This window comes from Apus apus, chromosome 1 (genome assembly GCF_020740795.1).
Source record: "Apus apus isolate bApuApu2 chromosome 1, bApuApu2.pri.cur, whole genome shotgun sequence".
Taxonomy (NCBI): Eukaryota; Metazoa; Chordata; class Aves; order Apodiformes; family Apodidae; genus Apus; species Apus apus.
Genome location: NC_067282.1, coordinates 86,416,789 through 86,438,868, shown reverse-complemented (window position 1 = coordinate 86,438,868; position 22,080 = coordinate 86,416,789). Strand labels below are relative to the sequence as shown.

Genomic DNA, 22,080 nt, shown 5'->3' with positions numbered 1-22,080 from the left:
AAAGGCTGGTTTCTGACTTCAGAGAAGAAAATGGGATCTTCAGCCTTTTTGGAAGCGTTACTGGAAAGCAGTTGTTCTTTTCTTGAGTCCAGGCACGTCTGCTCCTTAAGCTGGTGTCTCTGGAGTGCTTCCCTGCCCACTATTCCCCATGGCAGCATGGCTGCTTCCAAAGCTCAGAGACATCACTTGTTTCCTCACTGTCCCACTGCCTTTACCTCACCTCCAAAGGGCACAGAAAGTAACTGAAAGTTAATGGCAATTCGAGCAAAACCTACTCCCATGCTAGTTTCTCCTACAAAACAAATTGTGTGCTTGGAGATGTGTCTGTGTGTTCCATGAACTTTTCTGGAGTGGGAAAATCCGATGAAGCAGCCACCGCTGCCTCCTTTCTTTTCCTTGTCACCGATGCTCACTGAGTTTTATTCTCACCTACTGCAGCAGGACTGGAAACCATCAGGCCTTTGGCAGCTGCAAGAAAAACTAGGGAAGTATGGGAAAGGATAGCTGCAGCTACCGAGCCCTGACACTAGTAAAGCTTACCGGCATGGTCAGCATAGACTGGTACATGATACCAGTACTGGTGTACTGCCTTCTTACGCATTAGCAGGTGTAGTCTGTCAGCATCCTTCTGTGGGACCTATTTTGTTTTTTTGGGAAGCCTGCTTTTTCTCCTGCACAGAACTGCTGAAAGCAAGCCAAACTCTACCGGAGTTTCAACAGTCTGTTTGCAAACGCAGATGGTCATCATTTCTAAATATCAACATGGTGCAGAAAGTGAGAAAGCTTAATAAAATCACCAAGATCATTTACAGTGTGGGAGCAATGTGATACAGTGCATTGCATTTCTTCCTGAACAATTTGGTCTAGCTCTGAACACAACAGGGGCCTGAAGCTGCATTGTGGCCATGGCAGCACTGGGGCAGAGTCTATCCCTGTGGCAGGGGGCAGAATGTGGCAGAGAAGACATGCTCAGCCCCACCTGCCCTCTGGGAGGGATCCTCTTTCACAGCTTGACTGGTGCAAACTCTGAGTGTCCTGCAAAGAGGTGTCCTTGGAAATAAAACTGGAAGTGTCAGACTTCTTGCATCTGGTTTAGCCAAAAATCTTGTTTGCTTGCTTTAGGCTGAAGCCAGTGAGCCAGTGAGCAGTAAATTTAACAGCTGATGAACTGCAGGAATGCATACATTTTCACAGCAAGGCATAATGCTACAATACTTTTAATAATTTCATCTGAATGACCATTTCAGTGTTTTATTGCCATATTTTGCTACCTTTACATGTGTGCAATAGACTCTCACAACTGAGAATCATGGTATTTGCATCTTTTTTGTCTCAGTAGAGTAGCTATTCTTGCAGCTCTTCAGCGTGCATACAGGCATCTGGGAATACTGCACAAACATTTCAATGATTGAGCCATATAAATGCTTTTACCAGAAATTATGGATGATTCTTTCACCAGTTTCAAAACTGCAGATGTAGGCAGTTTATTTCAAATGTACATATAATCAATATTAATTTTTTTTGCAGAAAAATATGATATGCATTTCCTAATTTTAAAACTAACTATTTTTAACAAGGGAAGGTTTGAATTGGAATAGTGGCTAGTCCTCGAACTATACACTTTAGCATTTCCTGAATTTCCATTCTTTTTTTTTTTTTTTTTTTTTTTTTTAATGAGCATTTGTTTCCAAGCCAGACACCGAGCTTTTCCTTTTAGAAAAGTTCCCTTTTAGAGGAATCTTTTTTTTCCCATTGGTTTCCTATGATCTACTTTCTCATAATTGTATTCTTTTTGTAATTATGTAAAAACAAATCAACATGTATATTGCTAAAAAAAGGATCTATACTGTCATCTGTGAGATGACTTGAGTGGGTGTTGTAGAACTATCTTTTCAAATATGTGTTTGCAAAATTGAAATGGGTATGAATTTACTTTCTAGAAAACCTGGTTTTTGGGTATGTGCTGGTATTCATTAAAGCTCTCATACTGTGGATAATTATTTTGAGGTGCATTACTGTCTGTTTTTTTTAATTTTCATTTGTGGTGCTTGGTTCCTGTTTGTATTACAGAATCCATAATAAAAATTGTCTGTGGTTCTGTCAAATTTCTTTTGTGCAGGAGGCCGTAACGAAGTTGTCATCACTGAAAATAACAACAGCATAACTGAGCAAATCACTGATGTTGTCAAACAGCCTGCCTTTATAGCTGGCATCGGTGGTGCATGTTGGGTAATTCTGATGGGTTTCAGCATCTGGCTGTACTGGCGCAGGAAGAAGAGGAAGGGGCTCAGCAATTATGCTGGTAAGAACAGTAACTATGTATTACCATCTCATTAGGTTCTATCACCTACGCAGATAAGAGGTAGTGTTAAGCCTACTTAAGATACATGTTGAACTTTCACTAAGGGTGGCCTGGGTGAATTTTGTATGCTTGTTTTAAATGTATGCTGTGAAAATGCTGGTGTATGAGAAGCTTTAAATGCATTGCTCGGTACCACATTTCATCATTATCATAAGACAGTCTTTATTTTTATATTTCCAGCACATCTAGCATAAAAAAGTACAAAGAGGATTAACTGTACCTCTTCCTTCTTGCTCAGAAGACACTCTGTTAGAGGTCAGGCTGCATTTATGTGTTCAAATGTGAATTAGACTAGTGCCTTACAAGGAAGATTAGAAAGAATATTTGGCCTTCTCTGTATTCATTCCCATGCATTTGCATGTCTTTGAAGCCACGTGCATGGGAAATAAATGTGGGTACTTAATCAGTGACTATAGCTAAGCTGGAGAAGTGAGTGAGGTATTAGAGAGAAGTGTGGTCAAAATTTACCTGTAGTAGAAGCCATCAAAAGTTTTGTCTTGGAGATAAAACACTTTGGAATGCTCTCACAGTGTGATCCCATCCCTCTTGCAGCAAGTGTGTTGTGCCAGTTACAAATTAGTTTTTGAAAACTATATCTGAAAAATAAATACATTTGGCAAATGAAAATATTTTCTTCTTCCCCCAACCTATTTATTCTGTGTATTATTTTGTGCTTCAGGATTCTTGCTTTTTTTAGGAAGTCAGGTGGATTACCATAAAATGTGTCACTCTGAAGCCTAAAGTAACACAAAAAAGCTGTTCTTCAAATATTGGGGTAGGTTCTTTTATAGGCCTTATCAACATTCAAAAAGAGAAAACATTTCCTTTTTGAGCAAGATTTGTACAGTTTAGGACACAGTATATTTAATGTTGACATTATATCACACTAAAGTTACACTGGTACTCTTCTATTGACAAGTTATAACATGCAGAGAACACAGGTTCCCTAAGTAGCACTGCATATCTAAAAACTTGCCAAAAAAACCAGTGTTCTTTCCCTGTCCGCAGCCAAATGGTCCTAGGCCTCCTCATGTCAGCTGTCATCAGGCTCCTCAGTGTCCTGACTGGGCTAATTAACCAGAGGGAAACGATTCAATGTTGGTTTTCAATCCTTCCTGCTGGATTAGTTTTCCACTGGCTTAGTAAAACAAGCCAGGCAGGAAGAAATCAGACAAGCGGCGAAAGCAGAGAGAGAAGAGACCCCTTCAGTGGCTCTTGGGCTGTCTTGGTTTCTGTGCAACCTCACCTTGTATCACCACGTGGCTTATGTCATTCATAGGTTATGCTTTTTGCTGAGTTGTTTCTTTCTTTATCAGCAATGACTTTTACTCTCTGAGAGTTGGGAAGGCATTAATTGAGAAACTCATATATATAGCACGCACACCTACGCATGTGTTTATATGAAATATCATCCCAAGTTTTTTCATATTAGGAGACAGCTGTACTGTTACTCCTCTTTGGAAACAGTCCTATACATACACTTTAGACACAAGCTAAGATTTTAATTTTTTAAAAAGCAGAATTATTAAGCCTGTATCTGAGTTGGCATGTTGGGAGATGGGGGAGTGGCTGAGAGAAAAATCTTTTGTACCTTAAAATGCATATCTGTAATTATGAAGCCTGTATCTGAGCTGAAATGTTGAGGAGGTGGGGGAGAGATTGAGAGCAGAGTCTTTTATACCTTGAAATGCATAGCTTTAAATAACTGTAGTAGTCATAAAGAGTGTGTCTCCTGCAAACTCATTCCTTCTCGTGTTGTTTGCTGCATCTAAGTGTGATGTGAACATGGCATCATGACGCAGAATTCCCATTATCAGAATTATTAAACAGTGGATGCTTTCAGCAAGGAAATTTCATAGCAGATCATGCTTCAAAATTCATCCTAAGATTTAATATTTGGAGACCAGCATGTCCACACAAAGTCTTTAATTGCGGCTGTCAAAATTCACTACTCACCTTTCCAACTATCATTTTTCATTGGCTGCTGGCTGGTTAGTGCTTTAAGCTTAACTGTTATGTCCATGCTTATGATATTCAACCACAACTGAGTAAATTCCAGAGGAAACTCGTACCCTGAAATTGCTACTTGTTATCAGGGTGTGTAACTCACAATGTGTTTGCTTTCTTGTTTTACAGTTCAGTCCTTCACCTTCACCCCTGCAGGTACTGTCCATTAGTCTGTCTCTTACCTCACCAACACATCATTGCAAACATTAGCTAGCCAAGTGTTTATAAACATCTGAGGTATGCAGAATTAGAACCAAGTACAAAGAGAAATACTTCTGCTGCCTATCTGTGATAAAAATGTAACATTCATTCTCCTACTGTTTCCAGGGGAACATAAAATCTATCACCATTAATGTCTCTACTGTAATTCTGCATACTTCTTACTCACCTAACTCCTCAAAACATTGCAGTTTTGAAAGTAATTTGCAGGGCAAGATGCTTGAACTAACTTAACATAAACAAGCATTAGTCTTGTGTAACTGAATTTTGATTTTAAAGCTCAAAAAAAGGTATCTCAAACATTTTGAAGACCTAATTGCAGAAATGGAATTTTCTTCCACTTTAGTGGTTAGATGCAAATACATCTGCCTTACTGTAGGGTGTTCAGCTCTGCAAGCAACCTGGTGGTTAAGCTATGCATGCATTGCCTTTACAGTGCTCTTGAAATTGAAGCATTTGCTCTGTTTATGCTTACCCAATTCAAGGCTGATGTCCTAGTTTTCATATATTTAATAAACATAGCATTCAGTAGACCATTTTAATATGGATGATCAAAGATATGTGAAGAATAAATGAAGTGTGGCTGAAACAGCAGGTTGCAAGCATATGGATAGCAAGGAAAAATGGAGTAGACAATTAATAGTAATAACTAATACAAATTATAAGCTTCTGGTCTCATAACTAAGCTCAAGATTCAAAAATTCAAAAGTAATGATACCTCAGTGCTACAGTGTAACAGGCTGATAAATCTCAGCATTTTCTAGCAGAAGTTTCTTGCATGTAGATTGGTCCCTCAGTTGCACTTAACAAAGCTGTCTCTTCTTCTGTCCCATCTGCTATTCATGTGATAGAGACCGGTCTTCCTACTGCACTGATGAACCAGTCCTTATGCCCAGGTAGCTGCTTTCTTGCTCTTGTTAATCTTCAGCCACAGCTTGAGTGTTTAGCTTATCAGGAAAGAGCAGATGTGTGTCAAGACAGATGAGTGAAGGTCGTGGTGTCTGTCCCAGGAATCTGTGACATTTTGACAGAAAAATGTCCTTGTGAACAAGCTCTAGGGGCTCAGGAATTGCTCCTCTGGCTTCTGGGCATGTTTGTTCAAGTTAGTGCAAGGTGTGGCACAACACATCCTACCCTAAGGGCTTTACTTGCTTTTCTTTGAGACACGAGATTTTTTCTGAAATTAAATAATGCATCTTTGCATTTGGTCCCTCTGATTATGCCACTGTCAGCTGTCTGTAACTGTGCTGATCTTTTTCCCATTGCCTTTGTATCTTACATTGGCATGACATGGGGTTGTGCTGAAGCTACCGTGACTATGCATGATTCAGTGCAGTTGATCTACATGTGCTGGGCTTATCAGGATATATCAGGATATATCAGAAGCACTGCCAAAAATTTGTTTTTTTAAAAATAGTTTTGATATTACATGGGCTTTATAGAACTATAACAACACATAGTTCTATTTCCTGACCTATAATAATTTCTGGATGCACTGAGAACCTAAGTCATCCAGTAGTAAAGTCCAAAAAAAAATAATCAATACATAAAAAAATAAATGCTCCTATAAAAGAACATTGTCCATGTTTTATAATCAGAATTCCCTAAGAAATGTTGCTGGTTCTCTAATATTTGGATTTTCCATTGATAATATCATGTAGAGAAGCATCTTTAATTGTGGAGGTTTGATGACACTCAGAACTGTATGTTGTTCTATTCAAAGTTATGATTCATAAAGGTTTTGGATTCAGATCTAAATATTTCAGCAGTAGTGTGTAATTTTCAGAATCTCATTAAAGACAGCTGTTGATAAAGTTTTACTAAATATGAATTTGTCCTAGTATACTCAGCTTTTAGAAAGTGCACAATTTTTGTTCAGACATCTGCTCTAAATTTTTCCTTCAGAAAGTTGCAGAACATGCAGATTCAAGTGTCTAATAACGAGAATTGGAGGTATTAGTGGAGCATTCATATACTTACTCTGTTTCAGATACAAAACAAAACCCTATTTATTCTCTTATTTCTGATTAAAATGTTTCTTGTTTTGTTTTTCTTCAGTCGTATTTGCATGGGTGGGGAACTTAAAATACTAAAAATAGTTCTTTAGAAGTCTGGATTCTGCAGTGATTTAATTACTTGCTAAAAACATTATTTTGGGTAATTTTCACATTATGGGTCATTCACTAGGACTTTTCCTTATTTGTATTCTGTTATTAGGCTCCTAACAGGTATAATTTCTGCTTTGTGACTAAACTACAGTAAAACTGTGTAGGAGAAGAGAAACAGTGAATATCACACAACTGGTAAAGATTTGTGCCAGAGAAGAATAATTGATTGAGTTAAATTCATTAAGCTTTCTGTCTTGGTGAACATTTTCATGAGCACTGATTGATTGCTTTGATGGTCACAAATAAAGTGACATTCAAAATCATAGCTAAATCTTTTTACTTCTTTTCAGTAGTGTCTGAGCCATAATTCTGCACACCACTATTCCTCCATGTCCCTTTCCCCCATAATGGCTCACCAGGCATTGATTCTTGGTCATATAAGTACTAAAAAAAGCATATGATGTTCAACTATGTTTGTTAGATTATTACTGGTATGTAGTAGTGTCATCCTCTGCAGCTGTACAAGAAGTATACATTTTCAGGACCATGACATACTATCAGCAAAACCAAATTTGGCACAGAGACACTAAATACAAATGTAACTCCTTAGGGGAACCTGCTCTGTGATATAAAGGACAGATTGGTCTTACTTTTGTGAATTTCTGTAAAAGTTCAAGTACTGCTGCACTGAAGGTTTTTTGTGTTTTTATGATTACTCTTTATTTAGATTGCCTGGATATAAGCATGTACTGTGGGTTTTCACATGATACAGGAAAAGATAAATGGCACAAAAGAGATACCTGATCACTTCTTGTTTAACGGAATAGTAGTTTCATTCCTTTATTACAATGACCAAACATAATATGTTTATTTTGTACTGGAAGCTGCAGTTCTCTCTTCACATGGTATAAGGACTTATACAACAAAGGCATGGAATCAATTTGTAGAAATAAGAGAAATTTGATTTATTTGCTTATCTTTCCTGTTCCCTCAAACTCATTGTTGTGCCAGCACCCACTGTCTTGAGTACTCAGGTGTTTTCAAGTGTCTAGGCCATCAGTCATGCAAAGAAAGTAAATATGTATTTTCACTTACAAGTAGGTAAGCTTATTTAGTGACTAGTGGTCCTTGGGATTAAAGATTTCATGAAACTGAGTAGACAAAACCTAATTAAAAATAAAGAATTAGAGAATGCTAAACATTTTATGTGCAACTCCTGAAACTGTTAAATGAGGATAAATTATTTGACAGAATAATCCAAAGGTGAACAGAAGATTTGATAGAATTTTTATATGCTGATTATAATTTCTGAGTTAATGCTTATTAGAAGAGGATTAATCTACATTCATATTTGAGGAACAGCTTATCAGAAAAAGGAATGAGACTTGGCTGGCAACATTAAAGTTTTCATTTGCAGTAGGAAAATGTGGCCTACTAGAGATAGGCATACAGAAAGCTTTCTAAAGCTTTCTTGCCTCAGAATGTCAACTTACTATACATTCATATTTTTCCAATTCTAGCAGGCATGAAGATTAAGTTTGACCTTGTCAGATAATATTAGTGAATGGTTTGGTTACCTCCTCATATATTTAATAAAAAGCATGTGAAAAGCTCCTTAACATATGCTGTTCTTCATACAAATAAATACAATATAATTTTCTCAAATATTTATGCATTTAAAATGCACTTTGTATTGTATTTTGGCATTTTTTTACAGTCCTTGAAATATAAGATGGTTGGGATTCCTTCAAAATCTCTCTATACAGAGGTTATTTTTTCATCTTCTTTTGAAAACCAATCTCATCCCCGCAGGTCTTCAGCCTTTCTAAGAACACATATCAGATGCACAGTGTGCTGAAAGAGCATTTTGCTTCCTCAGTGCTAAAAAGCAAGGGAGATGGGTGGGTCAGTGATAGGAACATCCTTCCCTTCCTCCTCATACATTGCCCCTTGAAATTGCTCTGCTTCTTTTTGAAGTGGAGACAGGATGAATAAAGCCAGCTGTCTCTGTGTTTTATTTTTACAGTGACATCTACAAGCCTGCACTGCATTAAGTATGCTCCCATTCAGGGATTTAGACTTGTTTTGTAATTGCAGAAATCAAATTGCAGGCAAAAATGCTGACAAAATGTGCTGCAGGAATGATAAACACAGTGCTTGTGTTGGCAGCCTGACCATATCTTCTGTTGTTAGCTGTCTTTCCTTTCACAATATTGATGCTAAAAGGAACATGTCTCCTCCATCCAGCCTCAGGTAGCCCATTTATGGATGACATCAGGAATATGATCTTTTTCTTGATGGCATGTCCACACTTCAAAAGGAATTTTTACTAGCTTAGTTGGTATTTCAGAGCCTTTTCCACCAAGAATAGTAACTAAAATACTTGTTTATTTTCTCATAAAGATTATAACCATTCATTCATTGGTATACAGGGTGGAGGGTAACCTGTATTCCTTCCCATTTTGATACACATCACATAAGTCAGGCACAGTCTTCCTCAGGAAAAACAATGTCACTGTTAGACAAGTTCTTTTTTAATAAACTAAGCTGAACCTTTCTTCTAAAAAAAGTTTTTATATTGGGAGGGTGTAAGATTATTGAAGGTAGGAAAAAGAAAGGAAATGGTTACTACCACCAGGATACATGGATAGAAGAAAAAAGCGTAAATGCTCTGATAACTGTCTCTTCTCAATAAGCTCATAAGCTTCTTGATATGTCTCTCACAGCATGCCTTGGAGTTTTTTCCATACTTCACTACATGGAAAATTAAATGTGTCTGGCAAACATTGCTGCAATCTCCTACTTGTTCCCCATTTTCGCTTTGCTTTACAAAGGTGCACGACAGATATAAGTATTTTGAAGACCAAAAGTATTGATATATTTTTTCCATATGACATGCATAGTTAAAATCTCACACATCTCTACATGGTATACATGTGGTGAGAATATTCTTTTAAAATTATTTTGGGTAGATAACAGTCTAAACAGCAGCATTAATGCTAAGAAGTTTTCAGAAAATATGTTTTACTGGAATTATCTTAAATCTGTAACCTTTATTTGTAAGGGTTGTTACTGAACACAACTTTATTTTTAATTTTCCATATTTCTTGTTGCTTTCACAAATGCAGAGAGTTGGAGAAATGGTGTATTAAATTTGAAATGGATGAAAGGAAACAGCATCTAATGTACTTTTAAGCAACATACTTTGAAACACAGCCAAGCAGTACCCACCTCTTTGCATATTCACACATGATAGCCACAGCACTTCAGATTATTTACTTTTAAGCAATGAGCAATAGTCATTTGACAGCCTGTTAGAAACAACGTGAATGAAAATAGCATCATCTGTAAAATTAATTAGCTGCAATGCTTTACCATGTCTTGTTTTCCAAAGCAGACTTCGATACTTCTCATACTTGCATTTTTATTTTCTTTTCATTAATTGGTTTCATTATATCCTTTCAAAATTCAGCTATTAAGCATTTTGATGTGACATATGACTGCAGTGATTTTCTGATATTGATATTAGCCTATTCTGCAATGAAGGGTAATTAATCACCCTACCCAAGCACTCTTCCCGCAGGGCTTCCAGAGGGGCCAGTTTTGTCCCCTTTGCTGAATGTAGACTGCAAAATTATCATAGGAGTTAATAAAGTGATAGGGATTCTATAAAATATCAGAAGTATTTTCCCAGTGGATTTATGTCATTGCTCATTTTTTTAATGATCGCAGCATTTCTGCTGGGTGTAGTAATTTTGTCTGATTAGAATGGTGTATAATAGAAAGCCTAATCTTGAATTAGTATAGTTTGGATTAATATTTGGAAAATCTTGGAAATACCCTGGGAGCTATAATTTAAGAATGGGAATGTCTATCTTACAAAAGTAAATAGTATTTGCAAACTAAGGCCTATTTTAAGTTAAACTGGCCACAGACTCCTCTCTGAAATTCAAACCCTCAACTTATCAGAGGCCTTTAAGAGTGCAGGTGTCCAGGACATTTATATAGTTTGATAGTCTGCCTTATCTATGCGTGACAATAAAAAATGGGATATTGCCAGTGAGAACCAGAGTAGTCTATTGGCCTTGATTCAAAATATTCACCAATGCTTCAAAAAGGAGCATCAAAATATTGTCAATTAGCATCTCACCAGTACTGTGGGTTTACCTACATTGCTCTGCAATGTGATCCTGTTATTAAGACAGATAAGGGATAGGCTGTTTTTTGTCAAACACCCATGAATGGATCCATAAAAACAATTGTATCCCTCTAAACGTATCCTTGCCATCCCCCATGGCAAAACTGGAAGCAGTTCTTCTAGCCAGTGATACTGGCTTGTATGCATTTCTGGGTGCTGGTTCTTATACTGCACTTTTCAGGGTAATGGTGCAGCTGTATGGCTTTTTTCATCCCTTCAGCTCTAGTACAGTTGCCACCTCTTTGTATTTGTCCTGGGAAATGGCAAATTTGTGTGGTGACATTATATTACTGCTTTATGACACGCTGTTATTAACTCACTAGTGCAATGTCATTATATACTGAAGCAGAAGCATGCCAAGAAAACAGTTCATCACATGGCACAGTCTTGTGATACAAAGTCATATGAAGGGGCCTCTGGTAAATTCAGACCTTTTGCCCAGGGAGCTGGTTTGCCTCACAATCTATGGAGTACAGTGATGTTAGTCAGTAAGGTGCAGTGAAATCCTGAACAAATTGTAACACTAATGTGTTTGATCCTTTCCTCATATTTTTGGTACTTTATTATGTGGTGATGCCAGGAGGCCTCCGATCTCAGAGACTGAGCAGTTGGAATTGTTTTGTTTTATTATTACTAATTGATTTTTCCCTGTCTTATATGTCTGTGTGTATGTGTATGTTTGTTTTGTTTTTCCAACCAAAACACAGTCACTTTCCAAAGAGGAGATGGAGGACTAATGAGCAATGGAAGGTATGTTTCCTTGTATAAAGGTCTTTCCATCCTATTTATTTTTAAAATTAGGGATCTGAAAAATGGTCTAGGTGATGCATTTATGAAATAACCGATCATTTGGAAGACTGACAATGCTAGGAGGAGTTAAATAGCTTACAAGAAGGTTTAATGACCTATCTGTTGTGCACTTTGGAGGAATCAAGCCCAGATGTTTCATATCTCCCAAATGCCCTGGAAGAAATGAGTAGTAAATATCACAAGGAATGTGTTCATTTGTTACTGGGATGTTTATTGCATTAATTAGACATTAGCAAATGAAGTTGCTGTTGTTTAAGACTCCTTATTGGCTCCCCCTAAATTGCTGTGAGTGAACAATTACACTTAATCGATCACAAAATAAATGATTCATGGATGATGAATAGGCTGTAGATTGGTAGGACTGGATTCCACAACTTTGGCTACTCAATTGAAATTGATAAAAGCTGATAACGGGCCCATACATCCTCATCTATTTTCCCTTTGCCAATATGGAGATTGTAATTAGGCCCTGGTAATAACTTCCAATCTCCCATTTAATCAATATTTTAGCAAAAAGAGATTAGGCCTAATGAGAGCAAGTAGATGTGGCAAGAAAGCGACTGGGTCGTCTTATTGCCGTTTCCATAGAAACCAATGTTTCTCTTAGGGATTGTGCCAGGCAGGGGTCTATAACGTACAATGATTGGAGATGTTGCTCCAACTTCATGAGTGCATTAATAACCTAGAAAAGCTGCAGAACTGTGGATGTTTTTTTGTTTTCATTTTGGGGAGGAGGGTGTCTACAGGAAATTATGTCTTTCCTCCATTTAATACAAATACAAACAATCCACCCTTCTTGCTAAATTTCTGGCTGTTTGTCCTGGGGTGAGGGAGACACGGTGCTTTATGGCCCAAGTGTGCCTTCTCACTGTTTAATACTGCTCTCAAAGCTGGGAATTACAGGGGTATAAAAACCATGCAGTAGTGGCAGATAAAGATAGCTGCAGAATTTTCATTAATCCTGCTCAAACCTGTTTGCCTCTAAACCATCCAAGGGTGCTCAAAGAAAGAGGTAGCAGCCTGTAGATGACAGGTGTGCATTTGGGATGCAAGGGAAAGAAGAAATAGTAGCTCAAAGTCCTGGAAATGTCTGATACAGAACAATCAGTTTGAGTGATGGCTCCCTTGAGGTGGTAATTTATCATGAAGCCCTGGTGTAGGATCCTGTGATGGTGCTGCCTAACCCGTTTCACACGGACAACGGAGTTCATTTGGATTCTGGCAGAATCACGACGGGTGCCTAGTCCCACTTCTACTGACAAAGTTGATTTGTATATATCCTTAATTAACTGCTCAGGGTCTTTAAATCATCAAAGGCTACAGAATTTTAATTTGAAATAAATTAAATTCTCCTAAACTGTTTGTTGCCTATGGTGTTAGGAGAACACTGATCTGGTTTCTTCACTCGCTAGCTGCCTCTCAGATATTTTATTTTTTTTAAAAAAAGTATATATATTATGTATATATTTTTTTCTTATTCTGCTTCAGCCGACCAGGTCTGTTGAATGCAAGCGATCCCAGTTATCCTTGGCTTGCAGACTCTTGGCCTGCCACAAGTCTGCCAGTAAACAGCAGCACTAGTGGACCCAATGACCTTGGCAATTTTGGTCGTGGAGGTAGGTTTCCTTTTATGAAGTCACTGTATAGTATTCAATAGGCTTCTGTTAATTAACATCGACAATAAACACCATGAAATATTTTAATTATTATAGTTATTTCTAGGTTTGACTCATTATTTTCTTTAGAATTGACTTTAAAATATTCATTTTGCTTTGTCTCTTTCTGCTTTAAGATGGAAGTCTAGTTTGTAATCAACTCCACAGCAGAGAGACAGGGTCTGCTTATCACCTCAAGAGAAATGTATTTGTTGTTCAAACTCATTCCCTTTTGCATGGACATGTGCAATCTGCTGTGTAGGGCAATGTATCTAGGGATAGAGGGTATCTATGAGACCAGAGAAGAACTTGGCCAATGTTCCTTCAGCAGAAGAAGGACAGAAGAACATTGTTGCTGTCACCTTACCCATCCCCTTCCTGCTGAGGGACTCCTCTCAGTCTCAACCATAATCCATAAAGAAGGCCTCAAAGGTCTTCAGAAACTTTCCTTCTCATTGGAGCAGAGAATGGATAAAAGAGAACTATCTAGATTTTTTAGGATTTTATTTCCATTTTGAGTTGAGGAAGGAAGACCCTTGGGGAGATGAGGTAATGATTTATAATTATGATGATGCATTTTTAGAGGGATTATTTACTTTCAAACACTTTACTCAAATGGGAATTTCAAGATGTATGATGGGTATTTTTAAAAGTCGTAGCAATATTCAAATCTATCTGTTACTTCCTTGGATTGTGGTGTCATAACACAACTAGTTCTGCATAGTGTTCAGGACAAGACTTCCTAATGTAAATTAGGAAATATGTAGTAAATTACTACATAAATATTTTTTAAGACATAACTAAACAAAACTCAAGACAACTTTGTATATATAAAATACATTAAAATGTAAAAAAATCTATAGTACCATCAAACTGAAAATGTGAAAATAATTCAGTTTTGAAGTGTACCAGGATCTGCTTCTAGAAACCATCCCTCATGTCAGTTATATGTTCCAATGATAAGCTTCTTGCCTGTGGCTTGACTGCTGTGACTTCGAATTATAATGACACAGTCTAGATTTATTTTCCATGTAAAAATGTTGTAATGCTCTTGTCTTATAAAAATACTATAAAGTAAGAAAAGCTTCTGATAACATTTAGAAGGCAACTGAATATCTGCCAGTTTCTTTGTTGTGAATATCTTGAAAATAAAATGCTTCAATATTTTTCCATCTTTCCATAAGCTCATGTAATACAGAAAAATTGCCCTTTTTTTAGCATTTGGCACTATACAATGAAATTTGAACCATGTTTAAAAGCTTTTGGCTTCAGTGTGGATGAGGTATAGGTCCAAATTTGTTCAAGAGATGCAATGGTTATATTTGGAATTTCAGCAGCTTAATTCCACCCACAATCTTTACAGTTGAGCTCACACTTATATTCTGGTGGTTTTGGGATCACTTATCCCTATCTGTTTCAGCAGTTGAGTTTGGCTTCATCCACATGGAGTCAGTTGTCTTTTAATGTGAATTAACTGTATAGATAGAACTTGGGTCTCTTTTACTGGTTAAAAGGTCTATGATAATATAAAAGGTCTGTAAAAATTTTGAAAAGTAAAGTGGCAATCAATCACTCTGGAAACGCAGAGGTGAGGCAGGCAGTTCTAACATTGCCTATATGAGTGAAATCCATGTTATGTCCTATATAGGCATTTGAGACCAAGTCTTTGAGTATGAAGCACAAGTTATGTCTGGAGTCATGTAAGGTCACATTATGGTATTGGGTGTCCCAAGGCAGCAAGAAAAATCTTTCCTCAAGAAGTGCTTCATCACTATTTCATTTATCTCCAGAGGTACAAAACAAAATGGACTTTGGAGAGTTTTTGAGAAAGGGTCTGCTGGAAAATGTGTGTTCGTCTTTGGTTGGAAATGTACAGTGTAGGTTTTTTTTTCACTATGACACCTTGGTAGGAAAATCACAGTTGATTTTTACTAGGTGATTATGGCACTTTGTAAAATAGAACTTCAATAGCTTTTTGAGTGCTTAGTGTATACATACCATTGATGTAAAAAAAGCAACCTGTGGTTGTACTGAAAATTCCCAGAATATCTGGAGAACCTCAGCTCGTTAGTAAAAATGACTGAAAATTCTTGACTGGTGGGAAGGTATGTAACTTTCATTTGAAGTGTGTGCAAATGTGTACTTCTCCATTTTAAAATGACTCTATGGAGATGGTACCTCTTCAGTTGGCAGAAACATGCCCTAAAATATAAATGTATGTCTGAGTACTAGAGAGATGAGATTTTCCTAGTGTTCACTTCCATGGCTCTGCAAATCCAACACAAACAAGTTGAGCTGGACTGACTTCATTTTATGTATCAGCAACATAATTTATTTACTAAACTTCAATCAATTATATTTTGATGAAACCCATGGTGGAAAGTAAAAATCTTCATATTGTGGGTGAAACGCAAGAAAGATAGGACTCTGCTTCTCTCTCACATTTCATGTATTTGCACATAGATGCATTTATGATTGTGTACTGCCCCTAGAAAGCACATTGGATATGTGCAGATAGATACCAATAACCCGATTTTGAAATATTACCGGTAATTTGTATTAATTGTAGTTTTTTTGCACTTATAATTTATCTGCAGATACACGTTGATACAATTAAGGCATTTTAAATACTTGATTGTGCCCATTTCCCTCTTGTTGTCTGCAAAAACAGATCATGATGATAGACCCAAATTTAATCTCTGTTTCTGCAGTCTCTCTACTGAGCACTTATTATTGCCATGTTTATTGTTAATATCATGTTGTTGCTCTGAGACTGCAGATGTTATTAGGCTCCATATTAAAATGTTCACTCTTGCACATATGAATGCAGTAGAGAATAGTTCTGTGGTCTAAATGTTCATCCCAGGAAAACAAACAAACAAAAACAGCAGAAGGATTCCATGGTATCATATCTCATTGCTGGAAAAGTCTTGAAACAGTGAGAGAGCAACTGTCTTCCCTGAGGTTGCGCAAACCCCATGTCTGAGTATGGAACTGCACCTAAACCCTTGTGTAGGAGCAAGAATCACCCCTTCTCTTTGGGGCTTAAGGTCTATAAAAATGTCTGTGATACCCAGAAATGAATCTGATCATCCTCACCATAGAAGTATGCATTATCTCAAATACAGTTTAACAATTGAAATCCATATCTACCATCTGGCTATATAAAGTGAACAGCATATAAATGATGCATTATTCTAATAAGTAAACCCCAGAATGGATTCAACTTTTCAGAGTCTAAATAAGTTGTAAAAATAGTACCATTTGATATATTGACCTCTGAGAAAGCAGGAAGAGGGTTATCTGCTGAGCTGTGGCTCTCCTTGGGACATCATGCCAGTCATCATTACGTTCTTCACACTTCATTGGTCTCAGCTTCCAAATCTAGTATTCCACCAGAAAAGGTAACTACAATGTTTAGTAAGGAGAGAGATTGCCAATCTAACTGATTAAAGGTACAAATTGCAGTGTATGATAAGATTCAAAACATGTAGAAAAGTCAACAGATATTTAGTTAAATATGCTGTACTGTTTTTTCAGGTAAATGTACTGGAGTATTTGAACAAGTTTTTCTCCATTATCAACACTGCTTTGCCATTTTAAGAGACTGATCACTTAAACCCCTTCAGAATAACAGATGTTCTTTCACATATCAAAAACAACTTGTTTTTGTCAGGTTTTTCTTTTGTTGAAAAGAAGAAATGTACTACCTAATGTCAAAAAGAAAATTAGATAAGCTGATGCATAAAACTTCAAGGAAGTCAAGGTGATGCTCTTAAAAAATTGCTTTGAGAGCTCTGGCATCCATTTAAGAGTTTTGCTTCATATTTGCTGGGAAAGTTTCCTCTGTGATTTGTAGATTCACTCTTTTCATCATTTCCCTGAAGCCCAGACTGTTTCATTGGTTCTGACATAGAGTGAACAATTGAAAACATTCTTCAGTAGAGAAATATTCCAAACTTCACTTTCACAGTTGAAGGTATGGAAAAAAAGAGATGGTTTTAGGCAGTGAAACGTGAAGGACAAGTGGTAGGCTTGTCACAGATGCTGATAGCTTGGTGATGGTTGTACATCATCTTCCCTTCATTGGCTCATAGGCCTGTCTCAGCTGAAATGCAAAAGTGCAAAATGACACATTTATTTTTCATCTTAAACCCTGATACTTTCAAGCTTCTTATGCATCAATGATTTGTTTCATTCCCCTATGTTCATCACAGATGTGCTGCCACCAGTGCCAGGACAAGGAGATAAAACTGCTACTATGCTTTCTGATGGAGCCATTTACAGCAGCATTGACTTCACCACAAAAACTAGTTACAACAGTTCCAGCCAAATAACACAAGCTACGCCATATGCCACCACCCAGATACTGCATTCCAACAGCATCCATGAGTTGGCTGTCGACTTACCTGATCCTCAGTGGAAAAGCTCAATTCAGCAAAAAAATGACCTGATGGGCTTCGGTTACTCTCTCCCAGACCAAGGCAAAGGCAACAATGGTAATTGCAGTTCTCATTTTCCAGAGCCCGTAGCTTTGTAGTGTATCATCTATGCATGAAATAAAAAAATCTCTTTAGTATGTGAGACACTGCACATATTGAGCATAACTAATGTTTGCATACCTTACATATGTGCTGAACCTCGCACAATCACAAAATATATCGTTCTGTACTTTCAGTCTTTGTCCTGTGCTCATCACCAAGCCATCTGCCTTCCATTAGGTTAGGATAGATACATATTTTTTAAATAATGAATTAAAACTTGCTGCCTCCCCACATCTGCCCTTGACTTGCTAACTGCATGTGCTGCATGTGCTTGTGCTGTCAACTAATCACACGATGCCACTGTGACCTTTGCCCTTTAACCCTTAGCCTTGCTTTACATCCCTGACTACCGGGTGGCTGAGGGACTGGCTAATAGGTTGCCACACAACCAGTCACAGGATTTCAGCACCACCAGCTCCCACAACAGCTCTGAAAGGAGTGGCAGCCTCTCAGGTTGGTTCCACCGCTGTGGGTGGGTGAGGGATGGAGGGTGTTGGTCAACAGCTTACCAGGGAGGCCAAACACCTCCCCAGCTGTGCTGTGTGGAGAGTCCAAGGGCAGCTCCCCACTGGTATGTCAGCAAATAATGTCACCTCGGTCTTGGCTTAATAAGCATGCCTTTTGCAAAACCTCATGGGAGATAACTGGAGAATCCTCCCAGCTGGTGCTTGTCAGTGCAATTGCTGGCCTTGCCTCGTCACATCCTTTCCCCAACAGTACGGTGCGCAGAGCAGATACATTTCTGCATCAGTCCTCAATGTATAGGTCTCCCCACACTGAACCTCATGAGGAGATTAATACTTTTGTTGAGCTGTTAATATATTCCACAATCCCATGAGCTGTTTCTAAGTGTTGTTTTTCAGTGGAGCAGCTCAGAAATAAATGGAGGGCACCTTGCAAGATGGCTTGGGTTTCAAAAAGTGTGCTAAGTCTGCATATAAACAGAATGTAAATTTTATGTGTGCGCTGCATGTTCTAATGAAGACAATGCATTTTCAGTGGATGAACATTACTGTAGTACATGTGGTTGTGTATTATATTTGAACACACCTTTTTCCTTGATTTCTTTAATTTTGCTTACTTGTTGCTTATGTTACATATAACCGTGACTTTTTTTTTTTTTTTCCAAGACAAAAACTGAAGAGCTAGCAGTAAAAATCAAAGTCTGCTATTTCACTTAACCAAATTATGAGAGATCTTAAGGGTTTTCAATTTTCAAATTCATAACCTTTTGAATTTCCATTCCAAGTTGGAGGAATCATAACAGTAACAGATCAACACCAGAAATGGTTTCTTTATGTCAGTTTAAATGACTATTCAAATTGAACATTTTGATTAGAAGCCTGCAATCATTGGCCCATAGCTCCAACAGCCAAATGTGTTTGCAAGTCATGTGTTCTCATGGGGAGTTTTAGTTGTTTTGAGTGAGATAGAAAAACAGGCTTAAGACATTGACAAAGAAGTATCTGGAAGCTAAGTTCATACTTCAAGAAAGGTTCTTTGTATGTGAGATGTGTTGACAAGTAGGTTAGGAAATCGGCTTGCTCTTCTGACTGCAAGAAAATGCAGAAATTGATACGCTGAGGTACATATGTGCCAGTTATCAGAGGGCAGTATCACACTTCAGATGTGTTGACAGCTACAGCTGCCTGAGAACTTTCTCAGAAAATACAAGGTTCCATTGGAAAATGCCAGTTGATCAAAAGCTGGACTTTGAACAAACATTTCATGTAAAGCATATTTTGTTCAATGTTTCTCAGTTTGAAGGAAAATTTCTGATGATATATGGAAACTTAAGGTTAGCCCATCTTTCTATGGCCAGGGCATGCCTCTTGTGATCAAAGCAGGTCACACCTGGATGCTCCAATGCTCAGATGAGTGTCAGACTACTGGACTCCAGAGTCAGTATTTTGCTCTCCTTTTGCCACTAATTATGTCTGTACTACAGGGTAATTATGTCTGTAATACACGAGAAACTGGGGGAGACCTTCAAATAGTCTGATAATTAGAGTATCAATGGAGTCAGAAACCCACTTTGATTACCTAGTTCCCATCAGGGTGAGCAGGGACTTGTTCTCTCACTTCCTTGGTTAGTACTTTAAGTACTACTTACTATTCTGACTAAGTTCCTATCTTTCAAATTAGTATCTTGAGAAATCCTATCCCACTGTGGAATGGCAAATAGCTAAAAAACTCAACTGTTTTGTGAGGCAGGGAAATTTTGTGGCTGTACTTTGCACAGCTCCAAGCTTATGTCAGTGCTGTGATCATCCGCCCAACTGCCAAATTCTTTTTCCAGGACCTGATTCGTCTAGAGATTTAAACTATATAATTGAATTTCAGTGTGAGGAGACATTGAAACATAAGCATCATTGCTATGGGGAAACAAGGCTTCAGTGCAAGTGTTTTCAAGCACACATCAGACGTTAAGTACTAGGTATCTTTTCCACTAATCTGACAGAGGAGTAACTCTGCCCATGGAGACAGAAATCTCTGGCTCAACTGTAGGGTGTAGGCTGCTTTCCCTACCATTAAATGGCCTTGGAGGTCCCTTCTTTTATTTCTTCGTCTGAACAGTTCCTCAACTCTCTGCTTCACTCTTTAAAATATGTTATCTTTGACCTTTCTCTCTAAAACCCCCAAATCTAATTGACTCTCTATTGGCACCCCACACATCCAGCCTCTGTTTTACTAGTCTCCTAAGATTGTTACACTTCCAGAATCTCCCTCTCCACCTCAACTAATCTCTAAGATGAAGTTCTCTGCATTTCTCTGAGTATTCCTAGTTTAAACCCCCCTGCAACATACACACACACACTCACATTCTTATGCATGTGCTTTCACTCCAAAGCAGCCCCTATTGCCTTAGCTCTTGTTGGCTCCTATTCCTGCTGACTTTTCAAAACTTACCCCATGTCCCACAAATTAAAATGAATGTACTTCCTTTGTACAGTTCTGTGACCTTATTTTTAACTCTGCTTTCTGCCATATCTGTGCTTTGAAAGCTTTGTTTTTCCCCAGAAGTCTCATGTATTTGTTCCTCCGTTGCCACCATCACAAGGATTTCTTTTCTGTTGATCAGAATGTTCTTTCCCTTTTCAAGAAAGCCTCCCTCTCTGCCAGGCTACAAAAGAAGGGGAGAAAGAGCCTGTCTTGCATCCTGATAGATGAAATATCAGCTCAGTTTGCACATACTGAATGACAGGATATTGGCTGGAATTACTAGACATACACCAAGACAAGGAAGAAAAAACTCTGGTCTGGAATTAAGTAGTAGAAAGCAAAGTTTTGTTTGCAGCATGCTGCCAGCCAGGCTGATTAGAAACCTTGCCATTCTTGTTGCCTGTCTCTAGCAGCCACAACAGAAGGTGAAAGAGAAATCTTGGCTACTTCTGAGTCACAGGATCACCTTGTTTCTTCATTCTCTATGCATGCTTTCTATTTGGTCCAGCTAACATTTGAAGATAAAACAGCCACTGTCTCTCAGACAAAAAGTCCTATGACAAGTGCTTGTTTATATTGCCAGGATTGCAGCTCCTTCTGTATGTATATCTCTATGCCTAAAGCTAGAACCATGGTGAAGAGGTTAATGCATACCAGTGCACACCACTGTGCCTTACAAGTCAGTTGTGGGTTTTTTGACACATTACTGTTAAGAACTTTTTACATGTGTTTTTTTTGGCTGATCCTTATAAATCAGCAAGAGATGTCAGTGGGTAAGATGGACTAGACTGTGCTTTCTGCAACAGGCGAGGGATGAGGGACTGCCATCTGGGTATCCCCCTGAAAAAGCGTATGTTGATCTGTTCTTCCACCCAAGCATCCAGAGGGTTTGAAAGCCTCAACAAAATGGCAATAAATATATGAGTTTCTAGGCAGTCAAGGGGTTTGAAATCTTGTGCCGTTCTTCTTAATGAATTCCTGACAAGAAAAAGGAGTCAGGACAAAATAAATGAAACAAGTGAGAAGAGACTTTTTCTGTAAGATCACTTTCCTACAAATGGAAGTGACTCAACTGAAGGAGTGTGTACAAGGACAAACAAAGACAGCTTAAGCAACATGCATTGCTCACTTAATTTCTCCTAGCTTTCTTCATTAGAGTTGTACATCAGAAATAGAACCTCTTTTCCATAGTGGCACAAGATATTTGAATCTTGTGAAACAGACGTTCCTAAAC

General features: G+C 37.9%; 1 protein-coding gene across 12 annotated transcripts in view; it reads left to right on the top strand.

The window, feature by feature from the left end:
* Positions 1-22,080, top strand: part of ROBO2 (roundabout guidance receptor 2) — a 470,138-nt gene that overhangs the window by 404,069 nt on the left and 43,989 nt on the right. For 5 of the 12 annotated variants that reach the window (XM_051629301.1, XM_051629317.1, XM_051629294.1 and 2 more), the window contains exons 17-23: positions 2,120-2,302; positions 4,499-4,525; positions 5,440-5,484; positions 11,602-11,644; positions 13,193-13,320; positions 17,577-17,858; positions 18,231-18,356. In XM_051629301.1, the coding sequence (XP_051485261.1) occupies positions 2,120-2,302; positions 4,499-4,525; positions 5,440-5,484; positions 11,602-11,644; positions 13,193-13,320; positions 17,577-17,858; positions 18,231-18,356 (834 nt within the window). The remainder of the gene's footprint in view (positions 1-2,119; positions 2,303-4,498; positions 4,526-5,439; positions 5,485-11,601; positions 11,645-13,192; positions 13,321-17,576; positions 17,859-18,230; positions 18,357-22,080) is intronic. The other 7 variants (XM_051629335.1, XM_051629326.1, XM_051629284.1 and 4 more) reach the window with 4 other exon arrangements.